We start from the raw sequence: 15,303 nt of genomic DNA on the forward strand, positions 1-15,303 counted from the left end.
TACCGTCAAGTCCTCTTTCTCTACTCAGACTGTTTGTCACCTTCAAATTGCACAGAAAATGCTGCCTGTTTCAGTTATGCTTACATTATGTAAAGTTTTATATAGGTGACAGAACTAAAATCCATATAATTTGAGGTTCATATAACCAAGACAGCCTGCTGCACACAAATATATTAACTTTTACCATTACAAAAACCTACATTTTGTCTCTGTTCTGTAAAAGGAGGCATATGGTGCATTTGCTTGCCATACTGTAGAAGTGTTATTGCTTTTAATCTAAGCCATTGTAAGAGTGCCCAGATATTCCAACAATGGATGTTTTATAATACTCATCATTATATTAATAATAGCTTCACAAACCCAAAACAAAATTACAGCACAGCATCTACTGACATGGAGACATACACATAAGAACCAAACTTCAAAAATAATTGTTACACTTCGTTTGGTAATCTTGGATAATACATTATGTATGGTTTGGAAGACCAAATGGCAATCTACTACTATTCTCCTCATTACATACCAACCAGATCAACCAGAAACAGGCTAAAATCTGTTACGCTCACTGCTACTGATTAATTTTGTAAGCATCACTGCTCTGTCAAGTTTAACTACCGGTAACTACTACATGGCTGGTTAAATAAGGAGGAAAAAAATTCCCAAAACTGTACAAGATTAAAGTCAATAATGCACAAAAACTAGGGCTGGTCAAAGATTTTTCCATCTAAATGATTTTTTGATTGAAAATTGGGTTTTGACTACAGCAAATTTTTCGCTAATTTTGTCTGCCCTTCATTGAAATTTTTAATTTTTCATTGAAACGCTGAATGCCTGAAAACTGATATTTTGGTTTTTAATTTTTTGCCAAAAATGAAGTTTTTCATTGAAGGAAAAAGCCTTGTCCAACCAGCTCCAACAAAAATGCTCCATCTCTGCAGGAATCCATAAGCTAACCCGGGTGTAATGTTTTGGACTGTTATTGGCTATATTACAATAGCACTGTCAGAGGCTGTAAGCATGCACTAGAATCAAATCTCTCACAGGGGGCTTGAACGCCCTCATATATGGTGGAGGGCCATTAGGGCCACACTGGAGCCAGAGTTCCCAGGAAGAGGGCTGACAGAGAACTCGGGGAGGTCATTTGTAGTTTTAGAAAGCAATGGGGCTATAAAAAAAAAGTCTCTCTCCAGTTTTTCCTTAGCAGTACTTAGTTTTCTGGCTAATGTGGTTTGGAGCCAATTACACAGTATACCTCCACCCTTCAAGTGGGGTGGTATAATTCCCAGCTTGAGGAGACATACCCACTCCAGTTCTGATCAAGCTAGCGTGCTAAAAATAGCATGTAGCCACAGGAGGGGCTAGCCACCCTGAGTACATAATGGGCAATTCTGGAGTTTTTGACAGGATTATGCTTGGGGCGACTAGCTGCTTGCCCTGCTGTGGCTACACTATTTTTAGCATGCTAGTTCAATCAGAACTAGTGCAGGTATAATCTCAAGATGGGAACTACACCCTCAGTGTAGACATACCTTTAGTTAAAATTGAAGAGGGACAAACTCAACAATTTGACATAGATGTAGCATTAAACAGTGAAACAGCTCAATACTTTACAAACCCCCCTCTGAGGTGTCACACTTTTCTTCTCCTGAGGGCACGCGTCTTTACCTCTTCCACGAATCAACAACACAGTTCTTCCTGCCATGGTAAAGCCAAACGTTGAACTGCTGTAGGAAGTCCCACAACTCCCTTGACCTGGTGAAGATGCAAGCAGCATAACATTACCAAGGGCAGTCAGGCACTAAACACACAATAAGATGTAAATAGACCTCTATTCACCCCCGACCCCTTGTCAAAAGAATAAATATTGTAGCGAGAGAGGTACATACAGAATGTACCAGAGTGACTAGATGCACTTCCAGAGATGCAGGAGATTCTTATGTCCTATAAGGGCTCCCAAAATCCTACCCACTAATCCAGACTTTGACTATCTGGGGCTCTCGGTAGCAACACGGAAGTGGGCAGGATTTGTCTCCGATTGACTAGGAAACTTTGCCTCAGTGGGAAGAGACCCTCCTAACATAGAGCCACGTGTCGTAAGATCTGCCTTTAAGTCTTTTCTCTACAGTCACCTTTGTTCTTTGGAGGAAGTTTATCTACTTGATTTTTACATAAGGTGGCCAACAAACACCAGTGATCACATCAAATTGTGATGATTCACTGCTTGTTAGAACTGAGAAAAATTAAATTACCATCAGGTCAAGATTCTGCTTCCAGAGGTTTTTTTCAGTGTCCTGAAAAGTTTGCAGAAGAAAATCAAGTAAACGTGTAATGGTTGCAGATAAATGGAACAAACAATCCTACAACAGGCCATGTGAACAATGTGGTAACAATACAGTTTTAAGTACCAAATTCATTAAAGGTCATTTTTATTCATTAAAAAATGTACAATATTTGTAATCTTATTTTCTTAAAGAGAACACTGTCAAGTAGTTTAGGCCTTTGATTAGCCTGTTATTTTTATATTGAAATATATTCAGAAAAAATAGTTATTACCAAACCTAATAACCTAACCTGAAAACACAAAATCATCTCTGATAAAGTTTGCAGATAACACCAAAACTGGAGGAGTAGTAAATAATGAAGAAAACAAGTCACTGATACAGAGCAATGTGGCTTGCTTGTAAGCTGGGTGCAAACAGTATGCATTTTAACACAGCTAAATGCAAACGTATACATCTAGGCACAAAGAATATTGATTGTACTTACCTGATAGAGGACTCTATCCTGGGAAGCAGTGACTCTGAAAAAGATTTGGATGTTGTGATAATCAGCTGACTATGAGCTCCCAGTGTGACACTGTGGCTCATGAGTAGTAGAGAGGTTATTTTACCTCTGTATTTGGGACTGGTGCAACCACTGCTGGAATGCTGTCTCCACTTCTGGTGTCCACAGTTCAAGAAAAATGTTGATAAATTGGAGATGGTTCAGAGAAGAGCAGTGAGAATGTTTAAGGGTTAGAAAACACGCCTTATAGCAATAAGCTGAATGGATTGAGTCTAACAAAGAGAAGGTTAAGGGTTAACTTGATTACAATCTATAAGTACCTACATGGAGAACAAATATTTAAAATGGGCTCTTCAATCTAGCTGAGAAAGGTATAACACAATCCAATGGTTGGAAATTGAAGCTAGAGAAATTCAGACTAGAGATAAGGTATACATTTTTAACAATGAGCATAATTAACCACTGGAACAACTTCAAATGTTGTGGTGGATTCTCCATCACTGACAATTTTTAAATCAAGACTGACTCAAGGATTAAGATTTAAAGTTTTGGATTAGAAATTGGTGGCAGCATCCGCCAGAATAAACCAAGAGGCTACAGGCTGAGGAATGTTCTGAGATCTGGATCTTACACTGGATAATGGCTAGCCAGGTATCAAGTGAGATTTGGAGAATACTGAAATTTGATTAGAAACAAACAAAAAACCTTTAATGTGGTGTAATGTATCAATTCACACTCACTGTACACAGCAGTGAAAGAGCATTCTCTCTGTGCTTCACAGAGCCAAGTATTTACAAAGGGCACCTTAAACCTGTGCGGGGGTGGGGAGGGACTGAAAATACTGTAACATTTTAAGAGCTGTTAAGGCAACAATATTTATACTGAGCTAGGAGTTAGAGTAATTTAAGGAAGCAAATATCCTTGGTAATTTGACAGGACAAATGGCGACATTTACCCAGTTATATTGCAAAAAGAAAAGGAGTACTTGTGGCACCTTAGAGACTAACCAATTTATTTGAGCATAAGAGAAGTGATAAGGTTCAAAAGGTTTTCTCTCCCCCGACCCCACTCTCCTGCTGGTAATAGCTCATCTTAAATGATCACTCTCCTTACAATGTATATTTTTTCATGGTCTGTGTGTATATAAAATCTCCTCACTGTACTTTCCACTTTATGCATCCGATGAAGTGAGCTGTAGCTCACGAAAGCTTATGCGCAAATAAATTGGTTAGTCTCTAAGGTGCCACAAGTACTCCTTTTCTTTTTGCGAATACAGACTAACACGGCTGCTACTCTGAAACTAGTTATATTGCCGGATCCTACATGATCAGGGAAAGGAGGGAGCTAAAATATTTTCCATAACTCCAGGTTGGTTCAGTACTTCCACACCCTTGTCTAAGGACCACCGGTTTCTGTGGAGCTATACAACTTACATTTACAGCTTCCCTATACTACAGGGAAGAAACACTTCTACGGATGAACTGATAAGTTATTTCAGGACTCATTCAGTCTCTGGCCTTTGCTGAAAGTGCGCCCAACAAAGAGACAATTAGTGCCAGCTAAGTGAAAAATCTTTGACCCTATACATTTTTCTCATATAATCCAGAGCTCCCTTCAAAACTGTTGGTACTTCCAGGTATAATTTTGGTCTAAACACTGAACCTGATCTGAACGGTGAGTTCAGTGTCAAGACAATGAGCAGCAGGAGGAAGGCTAATGTGTTTATGTAAAGGATAGTGAGTTTTGACGGTAGGGAGTTTCTTACAATAAAAAGGTTAGGTGGAGTGTGAAAACTGTTGTAGTCAACTGTACAATGAGACAATTGGATGATAATCTGCATTAGAGCTAACATTCAGTCTATTTATTAGCTGTTAGCAATGACTGTCATAATTAAGTTGCCTGAATTGTCTGCACATTACTTCTGCATCATTAATTTGTCATATTTGCTGTTTATTAGTCTCTCTGGTTTTGCTAATCCCACAGATGGCATGAAATCAGATAAGTCATTCTATCATTTCTAAACTAGAAAATAAAGCTGTAACCATGATTTAAATGCTTAGGGCCTGTTTCTTTGCTGCCTGACACATTGTGTCGTCTCCCCTATGCAAAGTGGATGTAATATGCTACCATTCTGATCCGTAGCATTTTACACCGACTTTGCAATCCCTTTGCACAGATAAAAATTATTTCACAAGGTACCATTATGATCCCTTTATGCTGCTCTCATAGCATAATGGAGGCCAAAATGCCCCCTGGGGAATTGCTCCAGCAGCGCAGATGGTCCTATGCTGCGCCCCTGTGCAGACACTGGTGTAAGGATGTGTTGGGGACGTGGCTAGTGCAAGAATGGATGGAGGCTATTCTGGGCTGTGAGACGGCCCACTGGTTAAAAAGCTGTTTGAAGGCAAATTTTAAGTACGGAAATTTGCTGATATGGTGCAGTATCTCTTTAAGGCTCTTACAAGTACCTTTGCAGCGTAATGAAGAGTTCAAAGAGATCTCTGAAATAGTGTGTCTAAAATATAAAGACTAGATTATTAATGTTTTAAGTTTACATAGCATGTTGTATTGAACACAGTAAGAACACAATAAAAAAACAAGGGAGGGAAAATTGTTTCTAGACTTTAGCAAAGCTTTTGACACGGTCTCCCACAGTATTCTTGTCAGCAAGTTAAGGAAGTATGGGCTGGATGAATGCACTATAAGGTGGGTAGAAAGCTGGCTAGATTGTCGGGCTTAACGGGTAGTGATCAATGGCTCCATGTCTAGTTGGCAGCCGGTGTCAAGTGGAGTGCCCCAGGGGTCGGTCCTGGGGCCGGTTTTGTTCAATATCTTCATAAATGATCTGGAGGATGGTGTGGATTGCACTCTCAGCAAATTTGCGGATGATACTAAACTGGGAGGAGTGGTAGATACGCTGGAGGGGAGGGATAGGATACAGAAGGACCTAGACAAATTGGAGGATTGGGCCAAAAGAAATCTGATGAGGTTCAATAAGGATAAGTGCAGGGTCCTGCACTTAGGACGGAAGAACCCAATGCACAGCTACAGACTAGGGACCGAATGGCTAGGCAGCAGTTCTGCGGAAAAGGACCTAGGGGTGACAGTGGACGAGAAGCTGGATATGAGTCAGCAGTGTGCCCTTGTTGCCAAGAAGGCCAATGGCATTTTGGGATGTATAAGTAGGGGCATAGCGAGCAGATCGAGGGACGTGATCGTTCCCCTCTATTCGACATTGGTGAGGCCTCATCGGGAGTACTGTGTCCAGTTTTGGGCCCCACACTTCAAGAAGGATGTGGATAAATTGGAGAGAGTCCAGCGAAGGGCAACAAAAATGATTAGGGGACTGGAACACATGAGTTATGAGGAGAGGCTGAGGGAGCTGGGATTGTTTAGCCTGCAGAAGAGAAGAATGAGGGGGGATTTGATAGCTGCTTTCAACTACCTGAAAGGGGGTTCCAAAGAGGATGGCTCTAGACTGTTCTCAATGGTAGCAGATGACAGAACGAGGAGTAATGGTCTCAAGTTGCAGTGGGGGAGGTTTAGATTGGATATTAGGAAAAACTTTTTCACTAAGAGGGTGGTGAAACACTGGAATGCGTTACCTAGGGAGGTGGTAGAATCTCCTTCCTTAGAGGTTTTTAAGGTCAGGCTTGACAAAGCCCTGGCTGGGATGATTTAACTGGGAATTGGTCCTGCTTCGAGCAGGGGGTTGGACTAGATGACCTTCTGGGGTCCCTTCCAACCCTGATATTCTATGATTCTATGATTACTTGAAGCATGTTAAGAATGGGGACAGGAGTTATACTTTCCATTAACAACTGTTAAAAATAAATTTGTTTCAGATTTCAGAGGAGGAGTGGAAGAGCAAAGTGGATGTGCAATGCTGCAAATCTTCATTAAAATAAGGGAAGAACTCATCTACCACTGCTGAAAATACAAATTCATTTAGTGAGGCTAAATGATTCGTAGTGTTCTCAAACTGAAAATTACTTAAACTACACTTAAATGCAGGGGAAAACAACTATAATTTATTTTAATATCTTGTGGTAAGGGAGGAAGTTACGCATTAATGTGAAATTTCTAATGTCCCTGATGTAAGAGGTATTCTTCATATAGGAGGAAGGGGGTAAGAATGTGAGTTGATATATTTCACCAGGTAAGGACTGCTGAACATCTGAGTCGCCTTCTTGTTTACCAAATCCAACCACCTGAAAATTCAAAGGCCAGAGGGTTACCAAGAAGACAGTAGAAGTTTGCATGCTTAAAATCTAGACTAAGAGTGAGTCATTTTAAGCATATTTTAGCTAAACACTAAGTTTCAATCTGGACTCCATGGACACTCAATAACTATAGCAGTGGAGACCAAATTAAGGGTATGTCTCCGCCGCAATCAGAGGTATGACCACAGCCCGTGCAGACATACCTGCGCTAGCGCTGATCTAGCTAGCTCAGACAACAAGAGCAGTAAAGCCACAGCAGCATGGGATAGCTGATAGCCACTTAAGTCTACACCCAGGGTTCTAGGTGGGTTTGTACAGCCTGCGCTGCCAGTGCTTCACTGTTACGGTTATTCACACCAGCTAGAGAACAAAACTCGCTCTAGGATGTGCTACACTTTGCTGCAGTCACATCTCTGATTCCAGTGTAGACATATTCATAGGCTTTTACTTCTTTCTGCAACTTTCAGAGTTAAGCAATTTATTCCTAATACTATGAAAACTTTACATAGACAAAATTAAGCTTTATTCCTCTCCTCTGATATGGGTTTAAAGCAGTAACAAGAGTTCAGATATTAATAGCGATAGGAATAGATATTTTCAATTCTATCATTTAACTACTTTTTAAAAAGTGAAGGTTGTTCTTTCTGTTAGGGTGCTTCAAAGTGCTGCAAAGATGACTTACATAAGCCTCTTCACAGGAGTCTATTTTAAAAGAAGTTAGTCACAGAATGTGGGAAGGAAGAAAAGAACAGGCCATAGAAATTAAATAAGGAGGTTACTCTTAAGTCAATGGTGTGAAGCAATCTCACCTAACATCATGATGATTCCAAACATACTCACATGTATACTGAGTGCTTTCCTCTCTTTGCCTCTATGAGCTTGGAACCAGTCAACAAGGTCTGATTTAGTTAGTGATTGTAGTGCTTCAACCTAAAACCCACAAGAGTACACTTTTCAAATGTTCAAATTTCACACACATCTTTTAAAAGCACCCTAATTCCCAACAGTTGAACAGTATTTTGAACATCTCTACAAGTCTTCTGCCCTTGTCCTCCAGTTCATCCCAGAACAAACACTTGTAGCAAAATTTTAAATCCTGAAAGCAGCAGTTAGTGACAGAAACACTTGCTGATGCTTATGAAATGGAATTGCTAGAAGTGTCTATGAATTCTGAAGATCAGGTTTGAGTTGTAACTACTATTCATCTTGACACACTTAAGATAAAGATTTCTTTATACAGATCTCTCCAGATCACAATGCATTCAGATGTTGAGGTACTGACTCCACCCTCCAGGGCTCCATATTAATTCTTAATACTAGGTCACTGTATTGACAAGAGGTTAAACTTTCTATTCATGAAGCAATATTCAGTATTGGCGTAAGCCTGGCGCCAGTAAAGTCAGAGAGAATTTGCCATTGACTTTAATTGAGCCAGAATTTCACTCTATATTTCAAATATAAGTATCTAGTGAGACACAGTAAGACAATAACATTGGTTGATTTTTAAGTTTCATTCACTACCTCATAGGCAAGTCTGTCAAAAAGATACTGCTGAGACATTACTTCATTCCAATTTCTATCCACCTCTTCTCCAAGACAGGAATCTTCACATTTTTTAATATGTATTAGAGCACTGACCTGTAAAAACACACTGATTATTATTACTCTTACACAGAAGGCACCATATCAGGAAAGGGGTGGAATTCTGCTTCAAAAGGGTTTAGCTAGCTCAGGCTGCTGTGTATCGTATGATTCAAAGTAAAGGTTGAACTTGTGTTAAATGCAACTGTCGGCCTCTAAAGTTGGGACATTTGCTTTGAGTACTGAAATACTACTAGTCCTGGCATCCATTGAACAAGGCTGCATGTGTCCCCTGAGCTCATCGGGAGCTTTCCAGAAAAACAAGAGTCCAATCTCAGGAAGGGAAAAGTCCAAAGCCAAAAAAGGAAAAAAATCGAAGTGCCCTGTCCTTAGTTCAGTGCCAATTTCAGAAAATGCTACTGTGCACTGCAGCCCATGCCAGGAAGCATGACCATGGAGCTCCAGTATCTCATCACTTCCACTTTCTCCCTCTACAAAGATCTTGCATGTTCTGTTTTTAACAATATGGGAACGATCAGAGCCATTCTTATGAGGCTGTGTTTGGGCTGCTTTTCCAATTTTACCTGAGTCCTGAATGCTTTTTCAGTTAGAAGCCTCATTTTCCCCTCAAAGTACAAAAGAAATTCTTCTATTTTCTTGTCAACTAATTCAGAGCTGAAAGGAATAAGGGAAATGTTAGGAACCATATGAATAACATTAGCAGAACTTAATAAATAAGTGGGGTGAAATCAGTAGTTTTAAATCTGGAGCTAAGAACATGCTTTGCTGTTTGCAAAAGTGAGTCCTTCATTATCCTAAGGAGAAACTAAACAAGAAGGGATGAGGAAAAACAAGATTTTTGAGAGGCATGGAAAGCCCACAGAACATAACCTGTTTGCTCAGGAGCATATAAAGGAAAGACACTGTCAGTTTCAATTTTTAACCTTTCCCTGTCCTAAGAAATAAGGTAACTTGACAAATAAAACTAGCCAGTCCTTTCACATAAGACCACTAAAGATTTATATGCAGGAAGCCAATACTACTTCTACTTCTTTTAATCCTGATAGGTAAGGGCATGGCAGAAATTTGCAAGCAAGCAGTTCTAAGTCATCGAGAAAACATGAGCCTGGGTCCCAGACACAAGCTAAAGGACTGTAGGGAAGCAGGTGTGATAGAGGTGTGAACACTGTTTAAACAAGTGTTTCCCAACTGCTATGTCCATTGGGCTGACATTTCCAAGGAAAAAACATGCAGCAACTTGGAGGGGTGCACAGACAAAGAAAAGAAGGCTGTATATTATTATTGTTCCCAGATTCCCTGCTTCTGTTTTGTTAAAAATTAATGATCAGCAATAAATCTATTTAAAATCAGTGATAAGATGTTGAATCAAACCAGTTTATCATGAACTCTGAGTTTAAGATAAAATAGCATTTGAAAGGGCCATTCACTTAGATCGTTGAAAACTGAGATGGGTTTTACTGGCCTATGAAAAGTAAGTCAAGTATCATTTACTATACAGTAGTCTAATGTTCTTGTGTGTGTCATAAAACATTAGAAATGCTGTGCCGTGTGACACTGAAATAGAGAAAAGGAGGAGTGTTCTCAAAAGTGATGATCTTGAAAAGTGAGTGGGGGAAGTAGTTTGCCGAGCCCCCTCATGAGGGAACACCTTACACTGCACTTTATCACTGACCACCCATCAGGATTTCAGAGGGAGAGTCCCCACAATGCCCCTAGGGACTATGGGTAGACGAAAAGGGAACCCTGACCTTTCCCCCTCCATCTGAGCTCTTTGTAGCATTAGAGCCTAAGATTAAAACTGTATGTGGAAAGTATGAGTCATGGCTGTGATTACACAGAATCTACTAAAGAAGTGCACCCTATGGAGCTAACTGAATACCACACATGCATACAGCTTCAGAGAGTCATCTTTGAAGCACCCTAGCAGAGTGGACAATAAAAATCAAAGGTGAAATAAACCCAGCAAAAAGATTAAAATGCTTTACTCAGTTCAGTGGTAAATGAAGTTGGAGGCAATATAAGCACATCATTGTTATCTTAAATAGACCACAATGTGTGGCATGAAAAGACCACCACTGGTTGATCAGATTCACACATGCTCAAAATTTTCACCATTAATCACTAATTTCTTAAAACGTCAGTAAATTCTCTATCAAATAAGGTTGATATGTTAAAACTATACATATGTCATAGGGGCATTTTACACGCTCGAAAATAAGAAGTCACCTAACTTAAATGGAGAATCTGTGGTGTGATACTTGTAATATGGACATCAGACTCTGCTCCTGAACAGATTGCAAATGAGAAGAACCACCCAGGACCAGCTCTATTGTGTGAGAGCCATGAGGACACTTTTCAGTGCAGGCAAACTGTATTACACAGGTTTCAGAGTAACAGCCATGTTAGTCTGTATTTGCAAAAAGAAAAGGAGTACTTGTGGCACATTAGAGACAAATAAATTGGTTAGTCTCTAAGGTGCCACAAGTACTCCTTTTCTTTTTGTATTACACAGTTCAGCCACTAGGTGGTGCAATGGACAGATTGGAAGTAACATTTAGCAAGATTTTACTTTGCAACCAAACTCCACAAGGAAACTGGAGACATACAGACATAGTCTTTAATTTATGCTATGGAGAAGCATATCTTTAAATATTTTACATTTACTGAAGACAGTCACAGAAATTACTATGAAAGGGCTCTATCTTCGATGCATACTTTATACCTCAGAGAAATGTGATTTATAAAAGGGCATGTTTACACCAAAAAATTCAACCACCAGAAGAATCTGTTGACTCTTATCACAGCTTTACTTGCATTGACAGAAAACTGATTTTGAGACTGTAAAACATGAAAATATTGGAGATAAATTAGTTACAGGGCTTGCAGATAAAAATCTTTCACAGCAGCTAAAATTAAAAACAGACTTAATCCTACACACAGCTATTTAAATAGCAAACTAGTCTGAGATGATGAAACAGCAAAACCAAGAGCAATTCACCAAACCTAAAAAGCAAGAAACAGCTTAGGAGCTGTAAACAGATGCAGCATAACTGTTGAAAGTAATTATCATAAGACCCCTGAGAATAAAATGGACAAATTCCAAGCTAGCTACAAAGCCTTTCAGCCTAAATGCAGGAGAGGTGGAAAAATTCATAGCCCAAGACATGTATTTACAGCCAAAGGCGCAAGATATAATAAATGCACAAAATACAGACATTTTGCAGCTCGTTGCTGCACCGAAGCAGTCAGGGAGTTGACCCATATTACAGACAGACAATCAAGAGTCACTGTTTCTTGGATCTATCTCATGTGATCATACAGAGCCTGCCTGGAGAGTGAAACTGAATATTCATGGAAAGACTATTTACTTTAAAACTGACTCAGGAGCAGATGTGACAGTTGTATCAGAAGAGACTTACCATAGCCTTCAACCCCTCTCAGAGGTGAAATCATCTGAGATCAATAGAGCAAACTTTACAGATGGCAGATGCAGAAAAAGAAGATGATGACTCAAAGACTCCAAACTGACCAGAGACAGTCACTGCAATTAATGGACAGCCAGATGACCAAGTTGTTACACATTTGGGTTGTGTAATTAGAAAACCCATACAATTCAGAAACACTTAACAAAATGATATGTACTGAACTTTAAAGATAGCATGATAGTGTTTATTTTGTAAAATTTTATACATGGTAGGACTGTAAAACTTAAAGAGGGAGATGTAATGCTAAACTGTACTATACTGTTACCCACTAGGTGAAGCCATGTATAACATATCTTATCTGCACATACAACAGCTCTAACTGGCGGTGCATTAAAGATGTCTTAAAGAAAACACATCTCCTGTATCTCTCTCTGCGATGGAAGCTCTATAACCAGTCCAAGACAGATTGCCACAAGACAGATATCAGTGCTAAAGTACTGTGGAAAAACATCAGGGGTCCTGAAATATTACTTGACTATATGCTTACAAGGTGGTAGACAGCTACTACTTCAGCTGAGATCTGGAAAGTTTAGCTCTGAAAAGCCACAGAAGCCCAAAGGCCCCTGAGATGGAAACACTAACATGCAATTTAACCACTCTTTTAAATTATTAAGAGTAATAAATTCAGTTTAAGAACAGAAGGGACCACCAGAGCATCTAGTCTAACCTCCAGTATATCACAGGACGCCAACATCACCCAGCTACACCACACTAACCCCATAACTGGAAGTAAAGCAAAGAATTACAGCCCTCTGGAGATTTAACTATTGTATGCCCCAGGCAGAAAGCAGGAGAAGGAACTGAGGTAAACCAATGCTCGAGGCCTCTGCAATGGCCAGCAATTGATTAAACGAGATATACCCATAAAAACTCACTTGTTCTTGGTTGCTTGTGTGGTTACGGTAACAGAGAACCCAAGAATCCCAGATGTATTTCTACATTTAGGGTACACATGGTAGCTTAAACCAAAAGGAGAAAAAAAAAAGTTCACAATTACAAGTCACTTTACATTTACCATCCACAATTACTAAATTAGAATATTGTCAATACATAGATCTAAGGTTTTAGCAATGAGGCAGCTATCAATTCAAGATTCCCTCTGAAATAACAAATATCAAATCTTTGCATCAAGTGCCCTTGGCCTTTTCTTGTTCAGCAAACAAGTTAAGGTGAGTACTCATGTTCTGAGAAATCCTGCACTCCAGCTCTGTGAAATTACAAGAACCCTTATAGTAAAAGCTAAGATTCTGTCATGGGTATTTTTAGTAAAAGTCAGGAACAGGATGTGGGCAATAAACCAAAATTCATGGAAGGCTCTGACCTCTCCCTTCCCTGACTTTTACTAAAAATAACCAGGGTGGGGGAGGACTAACAATCAAGCACTGCCAAAGGGCTGACCTCAGACAGTTGCTCCAGCCCCAGGAGGGCTGACCCAACCCCAGCTGCTGCTTCAGCCCTGGGGACCACTGCTCCAGCAGTCAGCCCACTGGCCAGCTGCTCTGGAAGCCCCAGGGCCAATCACCAGCCATTGCTCCAGTGGCCCAGGGACTGCCCTCCAGCAGTGGCTCCAACCCTGCCACTGCTCCAGCCCCAAGGGGCTGACCCAACCCCTGGACACTCCAGCAGCCATGGGGCTGACAGGTACTCCAGCCCTGCCACTGCAGAAGAAGTCCCATCGGTCCCAGAAAGTCACAGAATCCGTGATCTCCACGACATAATCATACCATTACCGATAGTCCAGGTACTGTGCAGTCAGAGTTATTGGAGCCTCTTAGTTCACAGTAAAGAGCCTAAGTAGAACGGGTTGTAGCTGCAGTTGTGACAGGAGTTAATTCAAGTCCAGCAATCCCCACCCTTTTCATATGTGGTCCTGGGAAAGCTATAGTGGTGGCTACTTGGAAGACAGTGTGAAGGCATGTTACTTTTGAGGAAGTCTAGTTCCACAGCCAGAGTCAATGCTGATCACCAAGCTAAACAGATAGTCTTCTGCTTAGTCAAAATTATGTTGCCTTCTGGTTATGGACTCTAACCTGGAGGACAAGCCCTTGCTGACAATTATTTTTTCTGATGAGTAACTTGACCAGTTTAGAGGATCTTTACTGCACATAACCTTGCCATTCTTACATGGCACCAAAGAAATTGGTGGTTTTGGCTTTAGTATGTTACACTATACTTTCAGCCACACTGTGTCAGGAGTTAGTTATCATGCAGTAGGGAGTTTCCATAGTAACAAAGTACACAGGACTCATCATATATGATAAAGTAGCTGAACAGGAGCTGTACCCAATGCAGTGAACTTACCCAAGGGTTTGCTTGGTTCGTAGGAAGTTGAAGCAAGGCTCCTCCATGTGCATCTGAATACAGCATGAGTTCAGTCAGAAGACATTCATATTTAGAGCAACAGATATCCCACAATGGCCGCTTTCACTCAGACTTAGTACCGAAAAATTATCAAAACAAGAAACAATGGAAAGCCTAAACCTCAATGAATCTCCTCGCCCCAGAAAGAAATTAGCATGGAGTAAAACTATAACCATGTAACCGGATTACAAGATATCCTGATATTCAGGAAGTTTTATAGGAAGAAAGTTTACTCCACTGAATTCATGAGTGAAACCACTCATTGGGTTTCCCCAAACACTTATAGGAGAAATAAAAGGCTAATTCAAGTGGGTCACATGTATCACTAAGATCTGTAGTCTCATCTTGACACCAGCCATTGTTTTCATGGCAGACACTGTCATGTATAGGACACAGATACTCCCTCTATGGACACACATTAATAAACACTCAAGCGTTATTAGGAAATGAACAAAACTTACCACAAGCAGCTCCATAAGGGTGTATTCTCTTAAACTCCTAGCCCCAGACTAAAACCAAAAACATTAATTGAAAACAGTTTAGGGGTTTCTCATGGAGCTAAGAGCTATGGTCCAAGTTACTAGAGGGGCCTTTTTGAGAGAGAGAGAGTGCGAACGCCATTCAGAGCGGATTGCACCATGAAGTACATTGCAATCTAAAAAAAGCAATCTGACTTTCTGGCCTCCAATGTGTCCTCAAAGAAGCCCTCTGAGTGGAAGACAAGGGCTGCTCATGGCAAAGGGACCAGAATGGGTGAAAACACAATCTTGAGGTAATCAAAGAATAGGGGGCATCAACAGGCACAATCTGTGGGAGAAAAGGTGAGGAAGGAAGGCAATATCACGGTG

General features: G+C 40.4%; 1 protein-coding gene and 1 long non-coding RNA gene across 2 annotated transcripts in view; both read right to left on the bottom strand.

Moving 5' to 3' along the window:
- Positions 1 to 1,710: 1,710 nt before the first annotated feature.
- LOC311525252 lies at positions 1,711 to 4,673 on the bottom strand. Its single transcript, XR_014712732.1, has 3 exons — positions 2,767 to 4,673; positions 2,250 to 2,291; positions 1,711 to 1,752 (listed from the first exon to the last, which is right to left on the bottom strand). It is a non-coding gene; the product is annotated as an uncharacterized lncRNA (long non-coding RNA).
- A 2,142-nt stretch (positions 4,674 to 6,815) lies between these two features.
- The window catches only part of LOC311525251 (nardilysin-like), a gene marked incomplete at its 3' end in the record, with an annotated part of 85,970 nt that continues 77,482 nt past the window's right edge, over positions 6,816 to 15,303 (bottom strand). The window contains exons 25-31 of the mRNA XM_084637204.1: positions 14,917 to 14,964; positions 14,396 to 14,448; positions 12,970 to 13,053; positions 9,173 to 9,263; positions 8,529 to 8,645; positions 7,848 to 7,937; positions 6,816 to 6,995 (exon numbers count right to left, since the gene is read on the bottom strand). Of these exons, the coding sequence (XP_084493330.1) occupies positions 6,816 to 6,995; positions 7,848 to 7,937; positions 8,529 to 8,645; positions 9,173 to 9,263; positions 12,970 to 13,053; positions 14,396 to 14,448; positions 14,917 to 14,964 (663 nt within the window). The remainder of the gene's footprint in view (positions 6,996 to 7,847; positions 7,938 to 8,528; positions 8,646 to 9,172; positions 9,264 to 12,969; positions 13,054 to 14,395; positions 14,449 to 14,916; positions 14,965 to 15,303) is intronic.

Source organism: Lepidochelys olivacea, assembly GCF_965140295.1.
Source record: "Lepidochelys olivacea isolate rLepOli2 genome assembly, chromosome: 8".
NCBI classification, from domain to species: Eukaryota; Metazoa; Chordata; order Testudines; family Cheloniidae; genus Lepidochelys; species Lepidochelys olivacea.